The sequence below is a fragment of the Chiloscyllium plagiosum genome, chromosome 10, assembly GCF_004010195.1.
Source record: "Chiloscyllium plagiosum isolate BGI_BamShark_2017 chromosome 10, ASM401019v2, whole genome shotgun sequence".
Taxonomy (NCBI): domain Eukaryota; kingdom Metazoa; phylum Chordata; class Chondrichthyes; order Orectolobiformes; family Hemiscylliidae; genus Chiloscyllium; species Chiloscyllium plagiosum.
In genome coordinates this window covers 13,447,677-13,471,426 of record NC_057719.1, presented here as the reverse complement: position 1 = coordinate 13,471,426, position 23,750 = coordinate 13,447,677, and the positions used below count along the sequence as shown (strand labels likewise).

Here is a 23,750-nt window from a genome sequence, read left to right as displayed (position 1 = left end):
AAAAACCATCAAGCCAGACTTCATTCTGGGATCTGATTTTTCCAGTGGTAATATCAACTGGGGTCATAACATAAATTAATGTCACCATACTATTGGATGGTGTCCCATGGGAGTACTGTTTGTAGACTATGGTGATGTAGTTACATGGCCTAGGACGTACATCGTTTGAAATTAAATTGTAGCCAACACAAGGGCTTTACAATCAAGAAGTCCCCCTCTTGAGCAGGAATGCAAGTCTTGTCCCAAAATCGTCTTCAAATGCCTGAAGGAGTTAAACTTAGTCAAGAAGAAACTGGTTGAGCAGTCCCACCACAATCATTCCAGAAACAACCAGTCATGAAGCAACAGGTCAAATACCTTTTTGGTGAAGAAGTAACCAAAGGGACAACCCCTAGTGGAGTTCATGGGGCTTTCTTACACTCATGGCAGAACGCAAGTGGAATTGAGAATCTGTTGTGATTAGCTATATTGGCATAAGAGAATTGTTTTATATCAACAACATGATGGAAATCTGAGACTGTAAGGTTTGACATGGATGCTTAACACTCTTATCAACACTAAAGAGACTTCAGACTGCTAGAATCAGCAAAGTTGAGAAGGAAACACAAATGACAAGAGAGCTAATTAACAGAATAGTTCCACTTGAGCTCATTAATGATAGAATGAAGTCAGATATCAGCATCAGAAGATGCAAGTTCAAGCAAAACATTTTATGTCTTTGTCTTCCCAGGAGGAATCAATAGTACCAGTGACAGAGCCAAGCAAGAAACAATTCTTGTGTAAAATGACAGCGCATATGAATGTGTTGGCTTCACCTACAATCACTGAGAGAAAATGAAAGCATCGAAGTTAAGTGACAAGTCGAAGTAAAGTACCTGCTGGGGTTTGAGCATGGATATGACTAGATTCAGAAAGAGAATGAAAATCTGCCTAATTTGAAGGAAGCTGTGGTACAATTCCATGGAAGACACCACTGAGATGGAACAACTAATGTTCATAGATTCAGCACACGGACGAAGCAAATTGCTTGGCTCAGAGATTTAGGAATCCATCAACAAGAGGAATCTCCCTCTTCCAGAGGTCCAAGATACTACAAAAAAAAATCAAGCACATTTTTCAGCAGAAAAGACATCCTCCACTAATAAAATCCAAGCAATAGAAGGGTGGAGGGGCTTAAAGACCTAACCCTGCCAAGAATGGGATCAATATCAATAGCCTTCCAATAAGAGACCGATCAAACTTTCAACTTATTCATTTGTGGGATGTGGGTGTTGCTGGCTGGCTAGTACTTGTTGCCCGTCCCTTGTTGCCCTTGAGAAGGTGGTGGTGAGCTGCCTTCTTGAACTGCTGTAATCCACGTGTTGTATGTAGACCCACAATGCCCTTAGGGAGGGAATTCCTGGATCCTGACCCAGTGACAATGAAGGCACGGCGATATATTTCCAAGTTAGGATGCTGAATGGCTTGGAATCTGCAGTTGGTGGTGTTCCCATGTATTTGCTGCCCTTCTCCTAGATGGCAGCAGTTGTGGATTTGGAAGATGCTGTCTAAGGAGCCACGGTGAATGTGTCTGATACTTTCTGGCACAAAAAGTGAAACTTCCCTATAACCTTAATTTTGAAGACAGAGACTTCAAAGGGAGCTGAGATAGTGTTAAATATGGGGTGGGAGGAAAGATGGGGGTGGGAAGGTGATCAATGGGAAGATATTGTGTAAGGGTGTCAAAGGTTTAATGCTGAGGAGTGTATCACCCAATATGGTGATGTCAGATGAACTTGGGCTGGTAACCAGCTTTGTATCTCGAAGGAGTAAGACCTAAACCAATGTTTCCCTCACTATCACTAAGATTGTGTCTATCATGCCAATAAGATGTGCACCGAGTTGCTATCATGCAATAAACTGCAACTTGTTTAAGAGAAGAAGTTTTTCTTGTTTGGTAAACACCATTTGGTGTATACCACACACTAAACCAATAACACCCTGATAATAATTGATGCACACTTAGCAATCAGTCACAGCACACTTGTCATGATGTTGAGCTACTTACAATGTAATTATTAAACCGAAACCTGACCATAAGGAACAGGAGCAGAAGTAGGCCAGTCAGCCCATCGAGTCAAGGCAAAGGTGAGGACTGCAGATGCTGGAGGTCAGAGTCTAGATCAGAATGGTGCTGGAAAAGCACAGCAGGTCAGGCAGCATCCGAGGAGCAGGAAAATTCAATGAGTTCCTGGCTGACATATACACCTAAAATCCACCTTCCTGTCTCTCCCACCTAATCCTTGATTCCCTTACTGTCTGTCTGTTTGTCTCAGCCTTGAATATGTTTAATGACTCAGCCACAATAGTTCTCTGCAGTGAAGAATTCCACTGATTCATATCCCTCTGAGAAAAAATTCTCTTAATCTCTATCTAAAACGGATGATCTCGTATTCTGAGATTATGCCCTCTGGTCCTAGACTCCCCCCAAGGGAAAAAAAAACCTTTCTACATCTTCCCTGTCAAGCCCACTAATTATCTTCATATGTTTCAATGAAGTTGCCTCTTATTCTTCTAAACTCCAAACTCCACCTCTAAACTTACCATCTCCTCATAAGACAGTCCCTCCATAACTGGTAGCAGTCAGGTAACCCTTCTCTGGACTGCCTCCAATACCAACTTAACTTTTCTTTAGATAGGGGGTTCAAACTGTTCACAGTATTCCAGATATAGTCTGACTACTACCTCATATAGAATATCACGACCTCACTGTTCTTGTAATCCATTTTCTTATTACTTATTACTTACTGAACTTAGATGCTTCTTTGCAATCCATACATAAGGATTACTATATCCCTCTGTGTTGCAGCTTTCTGCAGTCTTTCTCTATTTAAATAATATTCAACTCCTCTCTTCTTCCTGCCCAAATAAAAGCCTTACATTTTACAACATTATTTTCCATCTGCCAAGGTTTTGTCTACTCATTTAACATGCCTATATCCTTCTGTAAACTCATTTCTCATTATTTGACTTCCCAATTATTTTCATGTTATCCGTAAACTTGGCTAGAGTATTTTCACTTGCATCATTCAAATGTTGAATATACGGTAAGTAATTGTGACCCCAGCACTGATCCCTGTGGCATTCCATTAGTTATAGGTTACCATCCCGAGAATACTCCTTTAGCCCAGTTCTCTGTTGTCTATTAGTTATCTAATCCTTTACCCGTGCTAATACACAATTCCCAACACCATGTGCTCTTGTCTTATTAAGTAGCCTTACTTATAATTCAGTATCAAACACCTCTGTGGGCAGTCCAAATATATTAGATCTACTGGTTCTCCTGTATATATTCTGCTTGTTACCTTCTCAAGGTACTGTAATAATGTTTTCAAACATGATTTCCCCTTCATGAAGCCATGCTAATACTATGGATTTCTAAATGTTGTGCTATTAATCCTTTAGCGTACACTCTGACATCTTCCCAATGAGAGACGTTAAGCTAATTGGCCTATAGTTACCTGTTTTATTGTTTATGTCCCTTTTGAATAAGAGTGCTACATTGCTGGTTTCCCAATTCTCTGGGATTTTTTTTCCAGAATCTAAGGATTTATGAAGATTACGATCAGTGTTCTCTATAGTTACTCCCTTTAGTATCAAGTCCAAGAGACTTGCTAGCCTTTAGCCCTATTAGCTCCTTTAATACTTTTTCCTCTGGTTATTGCATTTATTTCCTCCCTCTCCCACTTTATTCCTCAATTGTTTAGCATTTTTGGAATACTATCAGTGTCTTCTACCATGGAGACAAATGCCATTTCCTGGTTCCCATTATTAGTTCCTTGCCCTCATATTCTAAAGGGGAAATGTTCATGTTGTTCTCCTATTTCCTTTTTTTGTGTGTTTAAAGAAGCTCTTGCTGTCTGTTTACATATCACTTGCTATGTTGCCTTCATGGTTTACTTTTACCTTCTATATTACTGTTTTGGTCATATTCTATAGACGTTTAAATCTTCCCCAAAATCTGGTTTACCACTAACCTTTGTCACATTGTATGTTCATTTTCTTTCAAGTTGATGCTATCCTGACGGTCTATCCTTTCTCTGTAGTGCTTCTTCCTCATTGGGACTATCTTTACTGTGAGTCATAAACTATTTTCTTAACTTTGTTCTTCAACTGCATCTTATCCCAAACTCTTTCATCCCTATGTAACTGTCCTTATTTTAGGTTTAGCACTATTGTTTCAAACCTAACTCTCTCACTGGGGTGAAAGTGAGGACTGCAGATGCTGGAGATCAGAGTCGAGAGTGTAGTATTGGAAAAGCACAGCAGGTCAGGCAGCACCCAAGGAACAGGAGAACCAGTGTTTCAGGAGATTCCTGATGAAGGCTTATGACCGGAATGTCAATTCTCCTGCTCCTCAGATGCTGCCTGGCCTGCTGTGCTTTTCCAGCACCGCACTCTCTATGTCTCACTCTCAACCTCAGTGCTAAATTCTACCATGTTGTGATCACTGTGCCCGAGCACATCTCTTACTCTGAAATAACTTACTAAACCTGCCTCATTACACATTATCGGATACAACATAACTTGATCCCTGTTTGGATCCACAATCATATTGTTTCAGGAAACTGTCCCAAATACGTTATACGAATTTGCCCTCAAAGCCACCTTTTGTCAATTTACTTTTCCCAATTTAAACAAAGATTAATGTTTTTAGCGTACTGCCTTTTTAAAATGTCCTCCTCATTATCCCATTATTTACTCTCTAGCCTACAGAACAGCTGGTGTTAAGACGCCTATGGATGACTCCCACCAGTGTCTTCTTCCTTTGTTATTTCTTATGTCCATTCATGTGGATTTATATTATCTGATCCAAGATCATTTCTTGCTATTATACTTATTTCATCTCATACTAAAAATGCTAACCCACTACCCTTCCCTTCCTGACTGCCCTTTCACAAAATCACATACACGTGAATATTTAGTTCCTGGCTTTGATCTCTTTGTAACCATATCTCCATAATGGGATATACAATCATACCCATTAGCATCAATTAATCCTTTCATTTTCTGTCAAATACTATGTAGATTGAGGTACAAAGCCATTAATTTGTTTTTCTTTTACTATTTTCTCTCTGCCCACAACCCTATTTACTACCATTTTTATATGCTTACAAAACTCTGTCCCTTTCTGTCCAACTATGGGTATCATCAAAATAGTTTATGCCAAATCCCTTTGCTTTTGTAAGCCAACATATCACCCCTCCCAATATCTCTAATAGCCCCCAATCCTCATCCCATTAGTTTAAAGCCCTAACAACTACCTGAGTTATTCAGTTCATCAGAGCATCAGTTCCAGCAAGATCCAAGTGAGCGTGTCTAACTGAGAAAGCTCCCTTTTACCTAGTAATAGTGCTATTGCCCCACAAACTGAAACCCATTCCACCCACAGCAATCTTTAAGCCGAGCATTTACTCAGCATTTTTATTTACCCTGAGCCAAGCTGCCACCATCAATTGTTGCTGCTGTAGAATACAGTCTCCGGTGCGCATGTCCTGATCAAAAGAAGTACAAAATACAGCAAGCAAACAGACCCTTCCGTCCATGCCGACTAGGTTTCTCCAACTAAACTGGAGCCATTTACCTGCATTTGGCCTTATCCCTCTAAGCCTTTCCTATTCATGTACCTGTCCAAATGTCTTTTAAATGTTGATACTGTACTTGCACCTACCACTTCCTTTGACAGTTCGTTCCACACGCCAACCATCCTCTGTGTGAAAAAGTTGCCCCTCAGGTTCCTTTTAAACCTTTCCCCGCTCAGCTCAACATTATGCCCTCTAGTTTTGAATTCCTTACTGTGGGGAAAAGACTTTTGCTGTTCATCTTATGCATGCCCCTGCTGATTATATGAACCTCTGTAACGTCACCCCTCAAGCCTCCGCGCTCCAGGGAAAAACATCACAACCTCTCCTTATACATTGAATCTTCCAGTCTCAGTAACATCCTTGTAAATCTTTTCTGCACCCGTTCCAGTTTAATAACATCCTTCCTATATATTCCTATTGAAAAGCAGTGGTAAGATCTGTTTGTAAAGAGGGGAAATTCTCCCTTCGTTAACTGAAACATGACAATAGATTCAGTGAGCTGGTGTGTTGCTGGCTTGTGTGCTGCCTTCTTGGCTGTCAACAAATCATGCAGCTTCACTGGATAAGCCTGACTGGGTTATTTTGTTGGGCTTTTGGCTGGGATCAATGAAACTGACTTGCTGCTTCCCCAGCCAAGACATGGTGGTGTCTCAATAGATGTGCTTCAGTTACATTTGGTGAGTGCAGAATGATAGAATTTACTGATCCCTACTGAGCTGTGGGATTCTCTTGTTGAGAAAATCTTGACTAAGCCCCAGTCTTTGCCAGCAATGTGAGGCAACTGTATCTAGAAGTAAACTGGTTTTAATGAGATAACATTAATGTGCGGTATGTTTGCCATTGTTCTGTATCTGATTTGAAGGGAAACTGCGCTTGTTCCCTTCCTTACTGGACCAGGTGAGAGTAACAGACCACTCAGACGATCAAAGAAATGGTGACAGAGTGCACAGATTCATTTAAGATCACTAATGCTATGGTTCAGCTCTCGAGGTTTTTAATTTCCAAGTCTTCACATTTGCCAATATTTGTGATGTTACTTCTCTAACAGTAAGTAGACTTGGCCCCACTTCCGTCTGCTTGAATCAGTTAGTAACACTCTTCAATCTGGTTCAGTGAATTTGAAGGATTTGCGTTTGTAATCTATGCTGACACTCAAGTGTGGTTTTGTCGAAGTACTATATTGCTACGTATCTAAATGAAAATCATATTCAGATAGGCTTTAAAGATCTCTTGAAGATTCAATAACAGGCTGGAGAGCATCCTAACCAACACTCCTCCCTCAACAAAAAAAGCACGTACAAATTGATTGGCCAAGCATTAATGGGAAGTTGCTTTATAGAATGGTCACTGTGTTCTCACTGCATCTATTCATCATTATGAAGTACTTTCAGACTATTTGAATAGCCATTATATTGTCATTCAGTCACTGTAATGTGCACTTATTATAGAGTAGCGGGATGGAGGGAACTTTCCATCAACTTCTTTCTGTCCTTCAAATCACGCAGAATAAAGCATCAGTGTAAATTACACTATTAACAGAAATCTGTTGAGGAATGTTCGAGTTTGCATGGCTATGAAGAAGCACACTGCAGAATCCTCAGTTGAACTCCAAAGTATGGTTTTCTCTCTTATTTCTCAGACTGAAGTTTGATTGCATGAAGATTATATCTTCACTGAGGGTGGCTACTGCTATTTATTGACCACATTTAAGTTACCTCACACAGGGCTACTTTCTCTCATTTTCTCCATATAATAACCGACTAGAGAGTAAACAGTTGGTTTCTATTACATATGAGCTTGAACACAATATACTGCTAAAAATGACCAGAATGTTCTGATTACTGTAAAACTCCATTTAATATGTTTTGGAATTAATCTTTGGAAAATTCTGTGGATTCATCTTCATTAATAAACTGTTTAATGTAATTTTGGAGTGTTCCTTTATTGCATACACATCAATTGCCATTTGCTGACATATGAATAGAGGAAAAGGGTAATCTATCTCAGATTTAAAATTAACAACTGATCCAGCATTAACTACGTTTTGTGGAACAGAGTTCCAAACCTCTACTACCCTTTCTATGTAGAAGTGCTTCCTTACATCTCTCCTAAACATTCTGGCCATAATTCTCAGACTACCCCTCCTAGTTTAGAATACCCAAAGATTAGAAATAATTTAGCTTTACTTATCTCATCTTGCCTGTTACTATAGACTCATTGAATTTTACAGTACAGAAAGAGGGTATTCTGTGTCTGTACCAGTTTCTGAGAGAGCTACCCAGCTCGTCCCACTCTCCAACCCTCTCTCTGTTGCCCTCTAACTTCATCACTTTCAAATATATATCCAGTTCTCTTTCGAAACCTCATATGGAATCCATCTCCACATCACTCATCCAAATTCTAACAACTCTTTGAGTAAAGATGTTTATCCTCATCTCATTCTTAGCTCTTTTGCTGACAGTCATGAAATTGTGACCCTTAGTTACTGACATATTTTGAAGACTTCAATCAGATGACCCCTTAACATTCTAAATTCTAGAGAAAACAGGCCTAATGCATAAAACCTCTCCCTTGAAGTCCGGGTGTCATATACATTGTACACTCTCCAAGGCCAATTTATCATTCCTGTTCCAGAGGTCTATATGAAAGAATATAGTCTACTTAAATCATTTGGAGGAAAACATAGTTGGACTAATTAGTAAGTTTGCAGACAACACAGAGACTGGTGGCGTTGTGGATAGTGAAGAGGATTGTCAGAGAATACAACAGGATATGGATCAGTTGGAGGCATGGGCAGAAAAATGGCAGATGGAGTTTAATCCAGACAAATGTAAGGAGATACATTTTGGAAGGTCAAGTACAGGTGGAAGCTATACAGTGAATGGCAGAACTCTCAGGAGTATTGATACACAGAGGGATCTGGGTGTGCAGGTCCACCGATTCTCTGACAATCCCCTTCACTATCCGCAACTCCACCAATCTCTGTGTTGTCTGCAAAATTACTAATTAGTCCAACTATGTTTTCCTCCAAATGATCTATGTAGACTCAGTCCATGAGGTAGTAAAAAAGGCTGATAGCATTTGTGTTTTTATTGGAAGGAGCATTCAGTAAGGATAGTCAAGTCACGATGCAGCTTTATACAACTTTAGTTAGGCCCAGGTTTGGAATACTGTGTACAGTTCTGGTCACCACATTACCAGAAGGATGCTTTGCAGATGGTACAGAAAAGGTTTACTAGGGTGTTTCCTAGTATGAGGGATTTTAGCTATGAAGAAAGGTTAGATAGACTGGGTTTGTTTTCACTGGAATGCAGGAAGTTCAGGGGCTACCTGATGGAAGTTTATAAGATTGCAAGTGGCATGGATAGAGTGGAAAGTATGAGGCTTTTCCCCAGAGTGGAGGGGTCAATTACTAGGGGACACAGGTTCAAGGTGCAGGTTGGGGGGAATATTTTAAAGAGATGTGTGAGGCATGTTTTTCATACAAAGGGTGGTGAGTGCCTAGAATGTGCTGCCAGAGGAGGTGGAAGCAGACGCAATAGCAGCTTCCAAAACGTACCTGGGCAAATACACGAATAGGAAGGGAATAGAGGGATACGAATCCTGTAAGTGAGGACAGTTTTACTATGGAAGGGCAAAAAGTGACAACATAGGCTTGGAGGGCCGATGGGCCTGTTCCTGTGCTGTCTTGTTCTTTATTCTCTGTTCTTTGAGTCCCTCAACATCACATCAATCCGAATTTGTTTGCGAATATAAGCGACTGTGGTCCTGCTTAATGTAAAGACAAATTCTCATGAGAATGGGAATACTCATGTGGAAAAGATAGTAGCCTGGTTCACCCCAATCCTCTTCCTCCTTCGCCTCTTTTCTCCCACCAACACCCAGTCGGCAGCAGCATTAATGGGTCATCAGGTTTGAGAGGGAGAGGAAAATAGTTGGAGTGGGAGAAAATAGATGGCAACAAAAGTAAGGGAAAAAGCAATGAATTTTAATTATTTATAATGAAGGATATTGAGGAAAGGAGAGGATTGGTGTGTTGTTCAAAAGATTTGGCAGTCAAATTGATGATGTAGAAAAGAAGGGTATGGGACAGATCTCCTGTGATATTCATTAATTCAGTTGGTCTGTTTTTGATTGTGAGTCAGTTCATGCTCAGTGTGCTTGATTGGTTTAGCATCGTGTGGACTCACAAAGAAATAAACAAAGACAATAAGAGAAAGGAGCAGAAGTAGGCTATTCGGCCCATTGAATCTGCTCCCTCATTCAATGAGATCATGGCTGATGTGATAATATTCAACTCCACTTTTCCTGCCTTTTCCCCGCACTGATTAAAAATCTGTCTACCTCTGCCTTAAATATACTTAATGACCCAGCCTCTATGCCTCTCTGCGGTAAAACATTTCACAGACTCACAATCCTCTGAGGGAAGAAATTTCTCCCTACCTCTGTCTTGAATGTATTTTGTTCTGAGAATATGCCCTCTCATCTGACACTGTCACACAAAGTTAACCAACCTTCTGCATCTACTTTGTCAAGTCCAAACTGTAAAGAGAGCTGGAAGCCAGAATTGAAGCAAGGAGTCAACATTTTAAAGCACTGTAAATTAAACATTTGTTCCACTCATAGATAGCACAGTTATAAAATGGACAGTACTCATCCTGCCAATCTTGCAGATTCCAACCCAGGAGTTTCAAGAGAATCTTCTCCTTTTCTGTTTGTAATCTTGCTGACAAATAACAGTCTGAAATAATCTCCTGTTTCTAACACATATCCAAGCCATCTCACCCAGGGGAACCATCACATTAATGCACAGCTACAATCCTGTTCAGTTCTGAAGGAAGGGTCCCTGGGCCCGAAATGTTCACTCCACTTTCTCTCCAAAGACCTGCTGAGTTTGCCCAGCAATTCCTGGTTTTGTTTCCGATTTCCAGCATCCACAGTTCTGTGCTTTTGTTTTCACAAGTCTGTTTTCACTTCTTTGGATGCTGTGTCGAGAGCGCTGAAGTGCTACACTTAAAACATCGAATGCTAATCATTGATGCTGGGGAGTCAGCAAGCACATGTTCAGTTTCTTATGAAGATTGAAGGCAGAGTTTTCAAACACCACATTCATTTCTACCGTTTTCACAAGAGGAAACAGCTTCTGTACATTTCTCGAAAGACAGAATTGTCCACTGACCCTTGCTGTCACTGCGTGAGCAAGAGGAATTGGTTTGATCTGTTAGAAGGTTTTGCAGTGCTACTGAATTATCTTGAGACTGTACATGGAATTAAATGAAAAATGGTTTTAGTTGATTGATATCGTGCACACATTCCTAATGTACAATATCATCTTCCAACTGTTGTATGTATCGCTTAGGTGACCACTTGGAAGAGGGTTTAATAGTTTCCTGGAATCAAATCCTTAAAAAAACAAAAGCCTTTCAGAGAAGAGAAGGGAGCAGGAAAGAAACAAAAGCGAAAATAATCAGCTCTCAAATCTTTGTACCATGGACCATTAAATCCATTTATTCAAAATGCAATCGAAACACAGATAACTAGAAAGCACTATGAGTAAAAGCATTCATTTTACATAAAACTAATTAGATCTCTGACATGTGTTGTTGACTCTAGGTCAATTCCAGAAGTAGATTGATGGAATCAGCTATGTTGTTTATTTTTAAAAAGAAACACTGGATAATTGGAGCGCAGTTTATGCTTGGGTGAGGATTCTGAGTTTATCTTGTTATGTAGGGAGCATAAAACCTGTTCCATAAATGCAAATAGAGTTGGATTCTGGAAAATGAATAAATGGAATGGGGTTTGGCCCATTGTCCATACCTGGGAATGGAACCTACATTCTAATGGAAATAGGAGTCGCAGAGTTATACAGCACTGAAACAGACCCTTTGGTCCAACTCGCCAATGCTGACCAGACGTCCTGAATTCCCATTTGCCAAAATTAGGCCCATATCCCTCCAAACCCTTCCCACTCATATACCCATTCAGCTACCCTTTAAATGATTTTATAAACTTCTATAAGGTCACCCCTCAACCTCCGACGCTCCAGGGAAAACAGCCCCAGCCTGTTCAGCTCCTCCCCATAAGTCAAACCTTGCAACGCTGGCAACATCCTTGTAAATATTTTCTGAACCCTTTCAAGCTGCACAATACTTTTTCTATAACAGGGAGACCAAATTGTATGTAGCATTCCTAAGAAGAGGGAATGCACAGAAAATATTATGCGCTGCTAAGAATGTGTAAAATAAAGAACCTGTGATTGATTTACTGCAATCACTACTTAATGAAGGTGGCTGTTCTCCCACGGGAATTCATAACAATGAAAGATAAGTCCAGTCTCTTGACGTTCTGGACAAAGCTGGTGAATGTAATTGATTCTCTTTGGAATTCTGCACTGTTCTAGTGGATAAAATTGGTTTGATCTGTTGCAAGTTTTTACAGTGCTGTTGAATTGCCTTGAGAATGTACGTGGAATCAAATGAGAAGTGGTTTTAGTTGATTGATACTATGCACACTTCTGACATCCAATATGGGTTTCCAGTAGTTGCATCTTATTTTGTCCCTTCCGTGGCAGTAATTGGTGTGATGTTAACGCCAGTAGGATAGGTCAAAGTGCAGTGTTGATGTGTTAGGCAGCAGTGGGAACATATTGACAACATTGGTAGACGCTGTCCTGGTCACATACCCTGTGCTCAGATGTTTACATTAACAGCAGGTCTGTAAAAGCCCATCCAACACTTTTAATTAGCCGAACATTTGAGAATCCTTTCATTCTCAGTGGGTTGCCTTGAAGCAAACTGAAACTGACAGACAACCATATCGCTTTTCAGAAAACAAAACAGTTTTGCATATTTACATACACAAGCTGAGCACTAAAATTGGCTCACTAAGGAACACTCTCAGTGCTTGGGTTGTAGTGAAATGACCCCCTGACTCATCATTTCCTAAACAAAGTGAGGCCACTATTGTTCCTTTACTCTCCTGGAGGCAATTTTTTACTCTGGTTTCCTGTAGTAGTTGGATTTTTTTTCCTTTAACACATTTGAAATTCAAACAACAAATCAGGCCATCCACCTCGAGGACATGGAGGTCCTGGGCTTCCTTCACCGTCGCTCCCTTACCACCCAACGCCTGGAGGAAGAACGCCTCATCTTCTGCCTCAGAACACTTCAACCCCAGGGCATCAATGTGGACTTCAACAGTTTCCTCATTTCCCCTTCCCCCACCTCACCCTAGTTATAAACTTCCAGCTCAGCACTGTCCCCATGACTTGTCCGGACTTGTCCGACCTGCCTATCTCCTTTTCCACCTATCCACTCTACCCTCTCCTCCCTGACCTGGGGCGGCACGGTGGCACAGTGGTTAGCACTGCTGCCTCACAGCGCCAGAGACCCGGGTTCAATTCCTGACTCAGGCGACTGACTGTGTGAAGTTTGCACGTTCTCCCCGTGTCTGCGTGGGTTTCCTCCGGGTGCTCCGGTTTCCTCCCACTGTCCAAAGATGTGCAGGTCAGGTGAATTGGCCATGCTAAATTGCCCGTAGTGTTAGATAAGGGGTAAATGTAGGGGTATGGGTGGGTTGCGCTTCGGCGGGCGGTGTGGACTTGTTGGGCCGAAGGGCCTGTTTCCACACTGTAATGTAATGTAATCTAATCTAAAAACCTTCATCCCCTCCCCCACTCCCCATTTTACTCTATGCTACTTTCTCCCCACCCCCAACCTCCTCTAGCTTATCTCTCCACGCTCCAGGCTCACTGCCTTTATTCCTGATGAAGGGCTTTTGCCCGAAACGTTGATTTCGAAGCTCCTTGGATGCTGCCTGAACTGCTGTGCTCTTCCAGCACCACCAATCCAGAATCTGCTGTCAAAGCCAAACTTGAAGAATGTGTATTGGGTGACGAAAAATGATTAGTACCTTGTTTGGCCACAAGGAGGCCAACATACTAAATCGCAATGACGTGGGTAAATATGACTTGATCCATTGTCCCTTGTGTCCAGACACAAATGACAGAGCAACTCGACAGGCAGATGGCCTACTCCTGCTCCCATTTCTTAAGACAACCCCATCATCCTTTCAAACTCAAATAATTACATTACTAATCAAACAACATGCTCTCGAAGATTTCCATCTTGCAATCAGTGATGACGCCAGATAGAACCCTGGGAAGGCAGGACTGATGTACGAAGAGAGAGAGACTGGTTTGGTTAGGACGATATTCACTGGAGTTTAAAAAACGAGGGTGGATCTCATAGAAACCTATATAAATCTAACAGGGTTAGACAGGGTCAACCACTGGAAGAATGTTAGGTGAAAGTGAGGACTGCAGACACTGGAGATCAGAGTCCAGATTAGAGCACAGCGAGTCAGGCAGCATCCAAGGAGCAGGAAAATCAATGTCGATTTTCCTGCTCCTCGGATGCTGCCTGACCTACTGTGCTCTTCCAGCACCACTCTAATCTTGACAGTAAGGATCTTACCAATGCTGGGGGAATTCAAAACCAGGGGTGATAGTCTAAGGGTACAGAATAACCCAAGTACGAGTGAGACACTGCAAAATTTGTCACCCAGAAGGTGGTAAGCCTATGGAAGTCTCTGCGACAGATAACAGTTGCAGTCAAAAATGTTCCTGAATGCTTTCAGAAAGGAGTTAGAAATAGGTTTTAGAGTGAAATGGATCAAAGAGAATGGGGAGAAAACTGAGTTGGTTGATCAGTCATGATCATATTGAATGACGAAGTAGACATGAGGGCCGAATGGCCTATTCCTGTTGTTATTTTCTGTGATTCTCTGAGAATAGTGGAATTTAAGAATGAACAATGATTTATACAGCCCAACAAAAAGGGTGGTCTCTGGTTGGTTGTGTCGCCATAGTCTTTGCAGACCACTGGGGCTGCTCACTCATTAGAGAGAGAAGCAACTGGTGGTGATTTAACCTGGGGGCCACCAGACCTCAGATGAGCGAAGAGGTTGAGAAGGAAAGTCCTTCATGGTAGCCTCAAACCAGTAATGGGAATTGAACCCACACTATTAGCATCACACTGCTGTATTAAAAAGTAGAATTAGATTCCCTACAGTTTTGAAACAGGCCATTTGGCCTAACAAGTCCACACTGACACTCCAAAGAGTAACCCACCCAGACCCATTCCCCTACACTGATTACTCTAGACTTCCCCCACCTAATGCACCTAGCCTACATATCCCTGAACATTATGGGTAATTTAGCATGGCTAATTCACCTAACCCGCACATCTTTGGATTATGGGAGGAAACCGGAGCACCCAGAGAAAACCCATACAGACACAGGGAGAATGGGCAAACTTCACACAGACAGTTGCCTGAGGTTGGAATCAAACCCGGGTCCCTGGCGCTGTGAGGCAGCAGTGCTAACCACTGAGCCACCGTGCCACCAGAATCCAACCAACTGAGCTAAACCAATTTCGGTTTGGTGATCAAGTGAAGACTGATAGGAAGCTACTTGAAAAAGTTAAGTTGTGCTTCTTAATAACTCTTCTGAAACACACCCATTTCCAGGGGTTAGATCATAATACACAGGGGCAGGAGTAGGCCATTCAGCCCATTGAGTGTGCTCTGTCCCTCAATGAGATCTTGGCTGATCAGATAATCCTCAAGTCCACTCGCCTGCCTTTTCACCACAACCCTTCAGTGTCTTACTGATTAAAATTCTATCTCAGCCTTGAATATACTTCATGACATAGCTTCTCTGCTGTGAAGAATTCTGCAGATTCACTACTATCAGAAGAGATTCCTCTTCATCTCTGTCTGAAATGAACAATCTCTTTTGCCCTCTGGTCTTAGACACTCTCATAAAGAGAAATAATCGTTCCACATCTATCCTGCTAAGTCTCTTAAGAATCTTAGACGCTTCAATAAGATTGACTCTCATTCTTCTAAACTCTAATGAGTACAGGCCCAGGGGAAAGTGAGGACCGCAGATACTCCAGATCAGAGTCGAGACTATGGTGCTGGAAAAGCACAGCTGGTCAGGAGCATCTGAGGAGCAGGAGAAACGACCTTTTGGGCATAAGCCCATCATCAGGAATCCTGACAAAGGGCTTATGCACAAAATGTCAATTCTCCTGCTCCTCAGATGCTGCCTGACTTGCTGTGCTTTTCCAGCACCACACTCTCGACTGAGTACAGGCCCAGCCTACTAAACGTCTCCTCATGTGACTGTCCCCCCAGACCCTTCCCTGAACTGCCTCTATCACCAGTACATCCTTCCTTCAATAAAGGGACCCAAACTGCATTTGGCCCATATCACAGTATTCCAGCTGTAGTCTGACTAGTGTCTTGTACAGTTTAAGCAAACCTCTCTACTTTTTGTACTCCATTCTCTTTTTAATAAAGGCACCATTTCTCTTGCCTTCCCTATCACCTGCTGAACTTGGATCCTAATGTTTTGTGATGTATGCACAAGGACTCTGTCCTGTGGCTTTCTGAATCTTTCTCCATTTAAATAATCAACTCCTCTCTTGTCTCATTGACATCAGAGCACAGATGGCAATATTCCAAGGGAGGTCTCGGTAGGAGATTTTGTGGATGCTTCAAAACCCCTGGCTGACTTAGACTTAAGTTCAAAGACATTTGTAAGAAGATTTAATTTTGATAACTGCTGAGGTGTTGCATTTTAATAAGACAAACAAGGGCAGGATTTACACAGTTAATGGCAGGGTCCTGGGCGGTGTTGTCAAACAGAGAGGCCTCAGGGTTCAGGTACATAGTTCCTTGAAAGTTGCGTCACAGCTAAACAGGGTGGTAAAGAAGGTGTTTGGCATGCTTGCCATCATTGCTCAGACCATTGAGTACAGGAATTGGGGTGTCATGTTGAGGGTTGTAAAGAACATTAGTGAAGTCAAATTTAGAACACTGTACACTGTGTAACTGCAGAGGCAATAAACCAGGCAAATATTTGTATGAATGCCTAATTGAGGAAGATTATTTTTGGGGATTTGTTGAATCATTTGAAGATTTCATAACAGCAGTTAAACGGTTACTTCATGCTGTCTTTACATGTGCCACTTTAGCACAGAGTAATCTTAGCAGTAAAACTGTACAGCTTACAAGGTCACCCTGCTATGGGAAGGATACTGCTACATTGGAAAGGGTGCAGTAAAGGTTTATAAAGATGTCGCTGGGACTGAAGGGTTTGAGTTATAAGTAGAGGCTCAATCGGTTGGGACCTTTTTCACTGGAGGGTAGGAGGTAGAGAGGTTTTAAAATCATGAGGGACACAGATAAGGTTAATTGCAAAGGTGTTTTCCCAAGGATAGGGGTGTTCAAAACTAGGGGGCATAAATTTTAAGGTGAGAGGAGAAAGATTTAAAAGGGAGCTGAGGGGCAACTTTTTCACACAAAGGGTGGTTCATGTGTGGAATGAACTGTCTGAGGAAGTAGTGGATGCAGGTACAGTTCCAATACTTAGAAAACATTTGGACATGTCCATAAAAAGTACAGGTTTAAAGGGATATGGGCAAACACAGGCAAATGGGACTAGTTTAGTTTAGGAAACTTGGTCAGCATGGGCGAGTTGGACTGAAAGGTCTGTTTCCAAACTGTACGACTCTATGATTCTAAGGCATTTGTGTGGAGAATGTACCTAACAACAATTATTCCCTAAGCTTTTGTTTAAATTCAGAGCAGCGACCCACAATAGTCAACATCCCAATCCCATGCTAGTAAAAACAGGGACATGAGGAATGGGGTTGGGAATCTGGGAATCTGGTCCCAGCTATTATTTATAAAAGTCAAAGATTAGATTAGTTTTTTTTTAGATTAGATTACATTACAGTGTGGAAACAGGCCCTTCGGCCCAAAATGTCCACACCGCCCCGCCGAAGCGCAACCCACCCATACCCCTGACCTAACACTACAGACAATTTAGCATGGCCAATTCACCTGACGTGCACATCTTTGGACTGTGGGAGGAAACCGGCGCACCCAGAGGAAACCCACGCAGACAACGTGCAAACTCCACACAGTCAGTCACCTGAGGCGAGAATTGAACCCGGGTCTCTGGCGCTGTGAGGCAGTAGTGCTAACCACTGTGCCACCGTGCCACCCACCGTGCCGCTCTTACAGTTTAGCATAGAATCTCTGTTGGAGGTAATTCAAAATTGTGTGGTCTGAATGTTACTTGCTTTAATGATTTGATTGCCATCTCATTTTCTTTAGGGTCTGAATGACCTAGCCAATGCTCCTGGTTCCTGCCTGCTTTTATGTTTGGTTTTTGATTCCTCCATAGTATCACTCACATGGAGCCCCATGCTGTTTTGTCATGACAGGCATTTTGATCCCTGTAAGCTGTACCACTTTACTGCTCAGATTGCTCTGTGCCAAAGTGGCATGTGTAAAGACAGCATGAAGTAACTCCATTTAATTGCTGCTATGACATCTTCAACCCATTCTACCAACCCAAAAAAATAATCTTCCTCAGTTAATCATTCACACAAATAATTTTTTCGGTTCGTTAAGAATATTGCTTCTGCAATTATACTCTCAGTTCAATAAGGTCCTCACTTCTTCCTGCTGCTATAGTTGTACACCTGTCTCTAGGTCAGAGGTCATGGAATTGGAAAGTGCTGGAAGTTTCTGACTAGCGAAACTTTGCTTCCAATTTCTCTTGCATCTCCTTCTGGCCTATATCACCCCTGACGCCATTGCATCTCAAACACTTCTGATCTTCTATTCCAGTCTCTCTTCCCCCACCCCCTCAAATGTAACTCTCGCCCATCTGTCCTCACCAATGAGGTCCTACTGAGGGGCTGAACGTCTTATTACTTATGGTCTTCTGTTGTGAAGGGCATTAATACAGGAGATGTGGTTCATTCAGAGATGAGAAATACATTAAACTCGAGCATGTTCCAGTCAGTCAAATACATCACAACATGAGACAACCTGGTGGCAAGCTCTGTCTCTGGAGCTGAAGTATAGCACAGCGTGCACTATACGTTTAAAGCAGGACATTAAGTATCTTTAGATCAGCCACCAAAGAAAACAACAATAAATGAATATGGCACTGATATTTCCATTGCTTTTCAGTTGCACTCAGACACTCAGGCATGTTAAAAAAAAGAAAGTGCAGCCCATTGAAACTCAGCAGTATTGAATCCTGCTGCTACTGAAACAGTGAGCAGGATCAGCATCAGAATGAAATGGCAGTAGCATTGATTTTTCACTGGGTGGGCTTTTTCTGAACAAAACAGGGATCCCAACACTCAATGGAAATGATGCCCATATTCACCAGCAATACTGGCAGGAGACTATCTTACATCCTATAGATGGTATACAATAAGGCACATTGTCCGCGTGGTGGAGGGAATGAATGTTGAAGGTGGTGAATCAAGCTACCCTCTTAGCAAGAGATGTGTGCTATTGGAATTACATAAACTACATGTGTATTTCCCAACACTTAGTTCCATCCTTGCTCTATTAATGGGGTCATATACCCACCTTGGTTTTGCATCTCTTCAGTCCATATTTCAACAAGCGAAGAAGTGATTGAAATCCATAAGGAATTTCTTTGAAATATGGACTGAAGAGATGCAAAACTGAAATTAAATCTATCTACAATAGAGCAAGTTTGCCATCTCATAACATTCAGGTTTCTGGACTCCTGGGTGGGTTAAAGCTGATTAGTATTCTCCAGGTGTACTATTTTATTTGGAACACCCAAGTCTGATCAATAGAAATGAAATAATAAAGCAGTTAAAGTTACATCAATCACCTGAATCACCTTTATGATTTCATCTGTGAGAAAGCATCCCTCTCTGTGATATGGAATACCCTTCACACAATCTCCAGCTTTGTCAAACACATCAAAGATTTGTCTATTTAAGGTGAAGTCTAGGACACTGTTTCCCTGACATTTCCAATTAACTCGATACCCCTGCTACCTCAGCAGATCCATGTTTGAGCCATGCCCCCATTCATGACAAGCCGTGATCAAACTCTATACATATATATTTATATAATTAAACCTGGATGAAAAATTAAGGATTATGTAAATAAATAAAGAATTATTCAGTTAGACCAGAGACTGAGCTTGAAATAATTTCAGTCATAAGCCATCATGAGGGTAAAGGAGGGGGAATGATCACACTGAGGTGTGGTCAGCTGTGAGAGCAGTTCTTGGCTTTAGAAAGTGAGGGAAGTCTTTAAGGAACACTACGTTTTTAAAGTTCATGGGCTGCTCCCAGAAAACTTTAAAGAATTCCTTCCATGTTACTTCCTACAGCATTTCTGGAGGCTGCCTTCAGTTGTGTTTGCTCCTTCCTGTTAAGTCCCCACAATGCCCCCTATGCTGCCCAAGTGCTCACTGCCTGCCATTAGACTCATTTGCCAATGTGTGGGTTCCTTCCTGTGTGCCACTCTCTGTTTCATAGGGTCATGTGGCTTCCCTGTGCTAGCATGACTGGTTCCCTGCTCTGTATCAGCTTTCATCCTTCAGGTCTGATCCAGCTGGTGTATCTCTGTGATACTGCTTCATTTGCATCAGGAATGGGGCTCCCAGACAGCAATGACATCAACGACCCAATCCATTGTTTCGTTTTAGGTGTTGGCTGGAGAATCAGGTATGCCACGTAGAATGCCCCTACTCTTTGAGTAGAACCACCGAATCATTCACACCCACCCGAGAGGCCATGTTGTTTGACAGGTTGAGGAAGGGTCACTGGACCCGAAACATTATATCTGATTTCTCTCCACAGATGCTGCCAAACCTGCTGAGCTTTTCCAGCAATTGCTGTTTTTTGTTCCTGGTTAACTGCATTCACAGTGCTTTCCATTTTATTTAAGGTTTAGAGGGATATTTGCCAAACGCAGGCAGTGGGGCTAGTTTTGTTTGGGAACAGGGTCAACATAGATTAGTTGGACTGTGTTTTCATGCTGTGTGACTCTATGACAAACAAATCTGCTGCCATTGAATGACAGGAGAGGCTCAAGCAGTTGGAACAGTCTGCTCTGGTCCTAATATGTCTGCTCCAATATTTCTAATTTATCTGTTTCAATGCTATTGAGCAGCTTAGATCAAGCATTACCTGATGTGTTTTGTACTTTGGACAATTTTGTTATTTGGATGGGAAAACACTTGAGTGATAAAGGATGGAAAGTTGTGCACTCAGTAGTCTAGAGGTCGCGGCCCAGGATTAGTGACTCAGAATTCATGAATTCAAATCCTGCCATGGTCACGTAGCTTTGCTAATGAACCTGCAGTCAGCACGACTGTATATCGATGCAGTTGGTGCATTAAATCTGACTCCTCTCACACACAAGGAGTAACCGCAGTGATGTTATCACTTCAGCTTTATTAATAAATAATCTACAGTTGATTACAGACATGGCTTATTCTAAATCAGATTGATTCTATTCTCGCCCAGGTGTCCACTCCATCATAAAATTACTCAGCCCGACAAATTGGTGCAAATGTTAGGAGATAAATTGGCATTTAGTGACTCCTGCGTCACTGTTCAAAAAAAAATCTATCTTAGCTCTAAAAATATTTACTGGGGAGTAGCGTCAACTAATTCACTGGGCAAGGAATTCTGTAGATTTTAAAACCCTCTGGGTGAGGAGGTTTCTTCTCAATTCAGTTCTCGATGGTCTGAAACAGCCTTCAATCAAGTTCATGCATTTTAAGAGGAATGTGCCAGCCAATGATGAAGACTGTGATGGCAGAACACCATTGCTTCCTCAATCAGATTTTTAAAAATTCATTTTGTGGGATGTGGGTGTCGCTGGCTGGGCCCAGCATTTATTGTCCATCCCTAGTTGCCCTTGAGAAGGTGTGGGTGAGCTGCCTTCTTAAACCCCTGCAGTCCACCTGCTGTAGGTTGACCCACAATTCCATTAAGGAGGGAATTCCAGGATTTTGACCCAGCAACAGTGAAGGAATGATGATATATTTCTAAGTCAGAATGGTGAGTGGCTTGGAGGGCAACTTGAAAGAAGTGGGGTGTTCCCATATACCTGTTGCTTTTGTCCTAAACGGAACTGGTTGTGGGTTTGAAGGCGCTGACTGAGGATCTTTGGTGAATTTCTACAGTTCATCTTGCAGAAATTACACACTGCTGCTACGGAGCATCGGTAGTGGAGGGAGTAGATGCAGTGCCAGTTAAGTGGGCTGCTATGTATAGCTTCTTGAGTGTTTTTGGAGCTGCACTCATCCAGGCAAGTGGGGCGCATTCCATCACACTCCTGGCTTATGCCTTGTAGATGGTGGAGAGGCTTTGGGGGAGTCAGGGGGTGAGTCACTCGCCACAGTATTCCTCACCTCTGACCTGCTCTTGTAGCCACTGTGCTTATGTGCTGAGTCCAGTTAAGTTTCTGATCAATGATAACCCACAGGATGTTGATAGTGGGTAATTCAAGTGATAACCTGAACAGCAAATAAAAAGTATTTGTTTATTGAATTCTAAGATGTTGGAGTGAAGATACCAAACATAATTTCTCTCCTTCTTCTTCTCTATAGGCCTTGGGCCAATGATCATCCTCGTGGCCTAACAGTCAATTGATCACCTGACTAGCTGCCCCCGGAAACCGTCCCGACCCCTCCCTTTCATCGTCCACCCTGCCCTGAGAAAACAATGGAAAACCTGACAGAACTTCAGAATCCTCTGCTCGAGAAAAACAATAAGCATGATTATGGTTACCAGGACGATTACAGCGAGCAGCAGCACTATAAAGAGAAGATTTTGAACTACTTTATGAGCAATGGTTCTGCCAAGAACAAACCCAAAGCCAACTTCACACATCAGCTCCTGGACGCCAGCTCCCTGCATCTGGCTGTCGAGGCCTTTTACCGGCCAAACTTTATTTTGTATAAGGACGAGATGAAAGAGGGTGTCAAGGATTACAGGAACGACAGCAGTGAGACGACATTCACTGAGAGGAAGAACTTGACGATTGACTCCCCTGACCATTCAGAATCTAAACACGTGGACTACACAGAGAACGATGTCAAAATTCAAACTGTCTCCTATGAGGTGGAGGAAGAGGAGTTTCATGACTGTGAGGTAAAGGCGTTCCCGTTCTAATTAATTTTTCTTAATGTTGGAACACTCAAGTGTATCACGTTACATATTTGTGAATGTTCAATTGCATGTAGGGAATGGACATTGATTTATTGTGGTTGTAGATGGACAGTTGCAGAGATGGTGACAGGGATCAGGACAACAGCCACAGAATTGGAGGAACCGTCTATCCTTCCAATAACTATTTCTCTTGATTCATCAAGAATATTCTACTCTAAGATATTTTGTGACTAAAAGCTTGGGTAGAGAGGGAGATTTTCTTTGGCAATGGGGAAATTTAATCAGACAGGACAGCGAATCACACTGCTTTCCCAACATTGCCTTGATCAAGTCCCGAGTGTGTAGACTAACCCTTCACCTCTCTGGGGGACGAGATTCTAATTAAATAGCTTTCTGAGAGAAGAAAATCTCCTCGTCTCCATCTTAAATCGGATCTAGACTCTCTAATCTTTAAATGGTGCCCACAGGTTCTATAAAGTCCAACAAGGGAAAGCATCCACCCTGTCAGGTTTCCTCTTTATATCTTTCAATAAATCGCGTCTCATTTTTCTAAACTCCATTAGATAGAAGCCCAACCTGCTCACCTTTTCCTTATACGTTAAACCCTTCACCCTAGGAATTATTTGAGCGTACCTTTTCTGGCCTGCTTCTAATTTAATTATTTTGAATTCATAAACAAAGAAACTAGAAGTATATAGAGCACTCCTGATGCTGTCCTATTTAGCCTTGTGTACTGGAGCAACACTTTGTTTCCCTAATCCTCAATTTCCCCTTGCAATAAGTGACAACATTCCACTTGCCTACTAATCACTTGCTGCAGCTGCATACTAACAGCTGGCTCTGTACTGTAGAGATCTGTGGTCTAGTTCCAATTCAACAATACACTGCTTTTCTATCTTGCTGATACAAAGTGGACAAGTTCCCATTCACCCATTTTATACTTCATCTGTCAACTTACTTAACTTGAATAAATTCTTTTGTAGACTCTTTGTCTGCTGTTGATGGCTTACTTTCTTTCATTGAGCCATCAGCAAATGTAGTTCCCAGGTATTCCGTACCATGGAGCAGTGAGTACAAC

The 23,750-nt window shown here is 41.9% G+C and overlaps 1 protein-coding gene across 2 annotated transcripts in view; it reads left to right on the top strand.

The window, feature by feature from the left end:
• Window positions 1–23,750, top strand: part of syndig1l (synapse differentiation inducing 1-like) — a 174,382-nt gene that overhangs the window by 31,528 nt on the left and 119,104 nt on the right. For both annotated transcript variants that reach the window (XM_043697097.1, XM_043697098.1), the window contains exon 2: window positions 22,111–22,654. In XM_043697097.1, coding sequence (XP_043553032.1) covers window positions 22,226–22,654 — 429 coding nt within the window. In that variant the 5' untranslated portion in view covers window positions 22,111–22,225. The remainder of the gene's footprint in view (window positions 1–22,110; window positions 22,655–23,750) is intronic.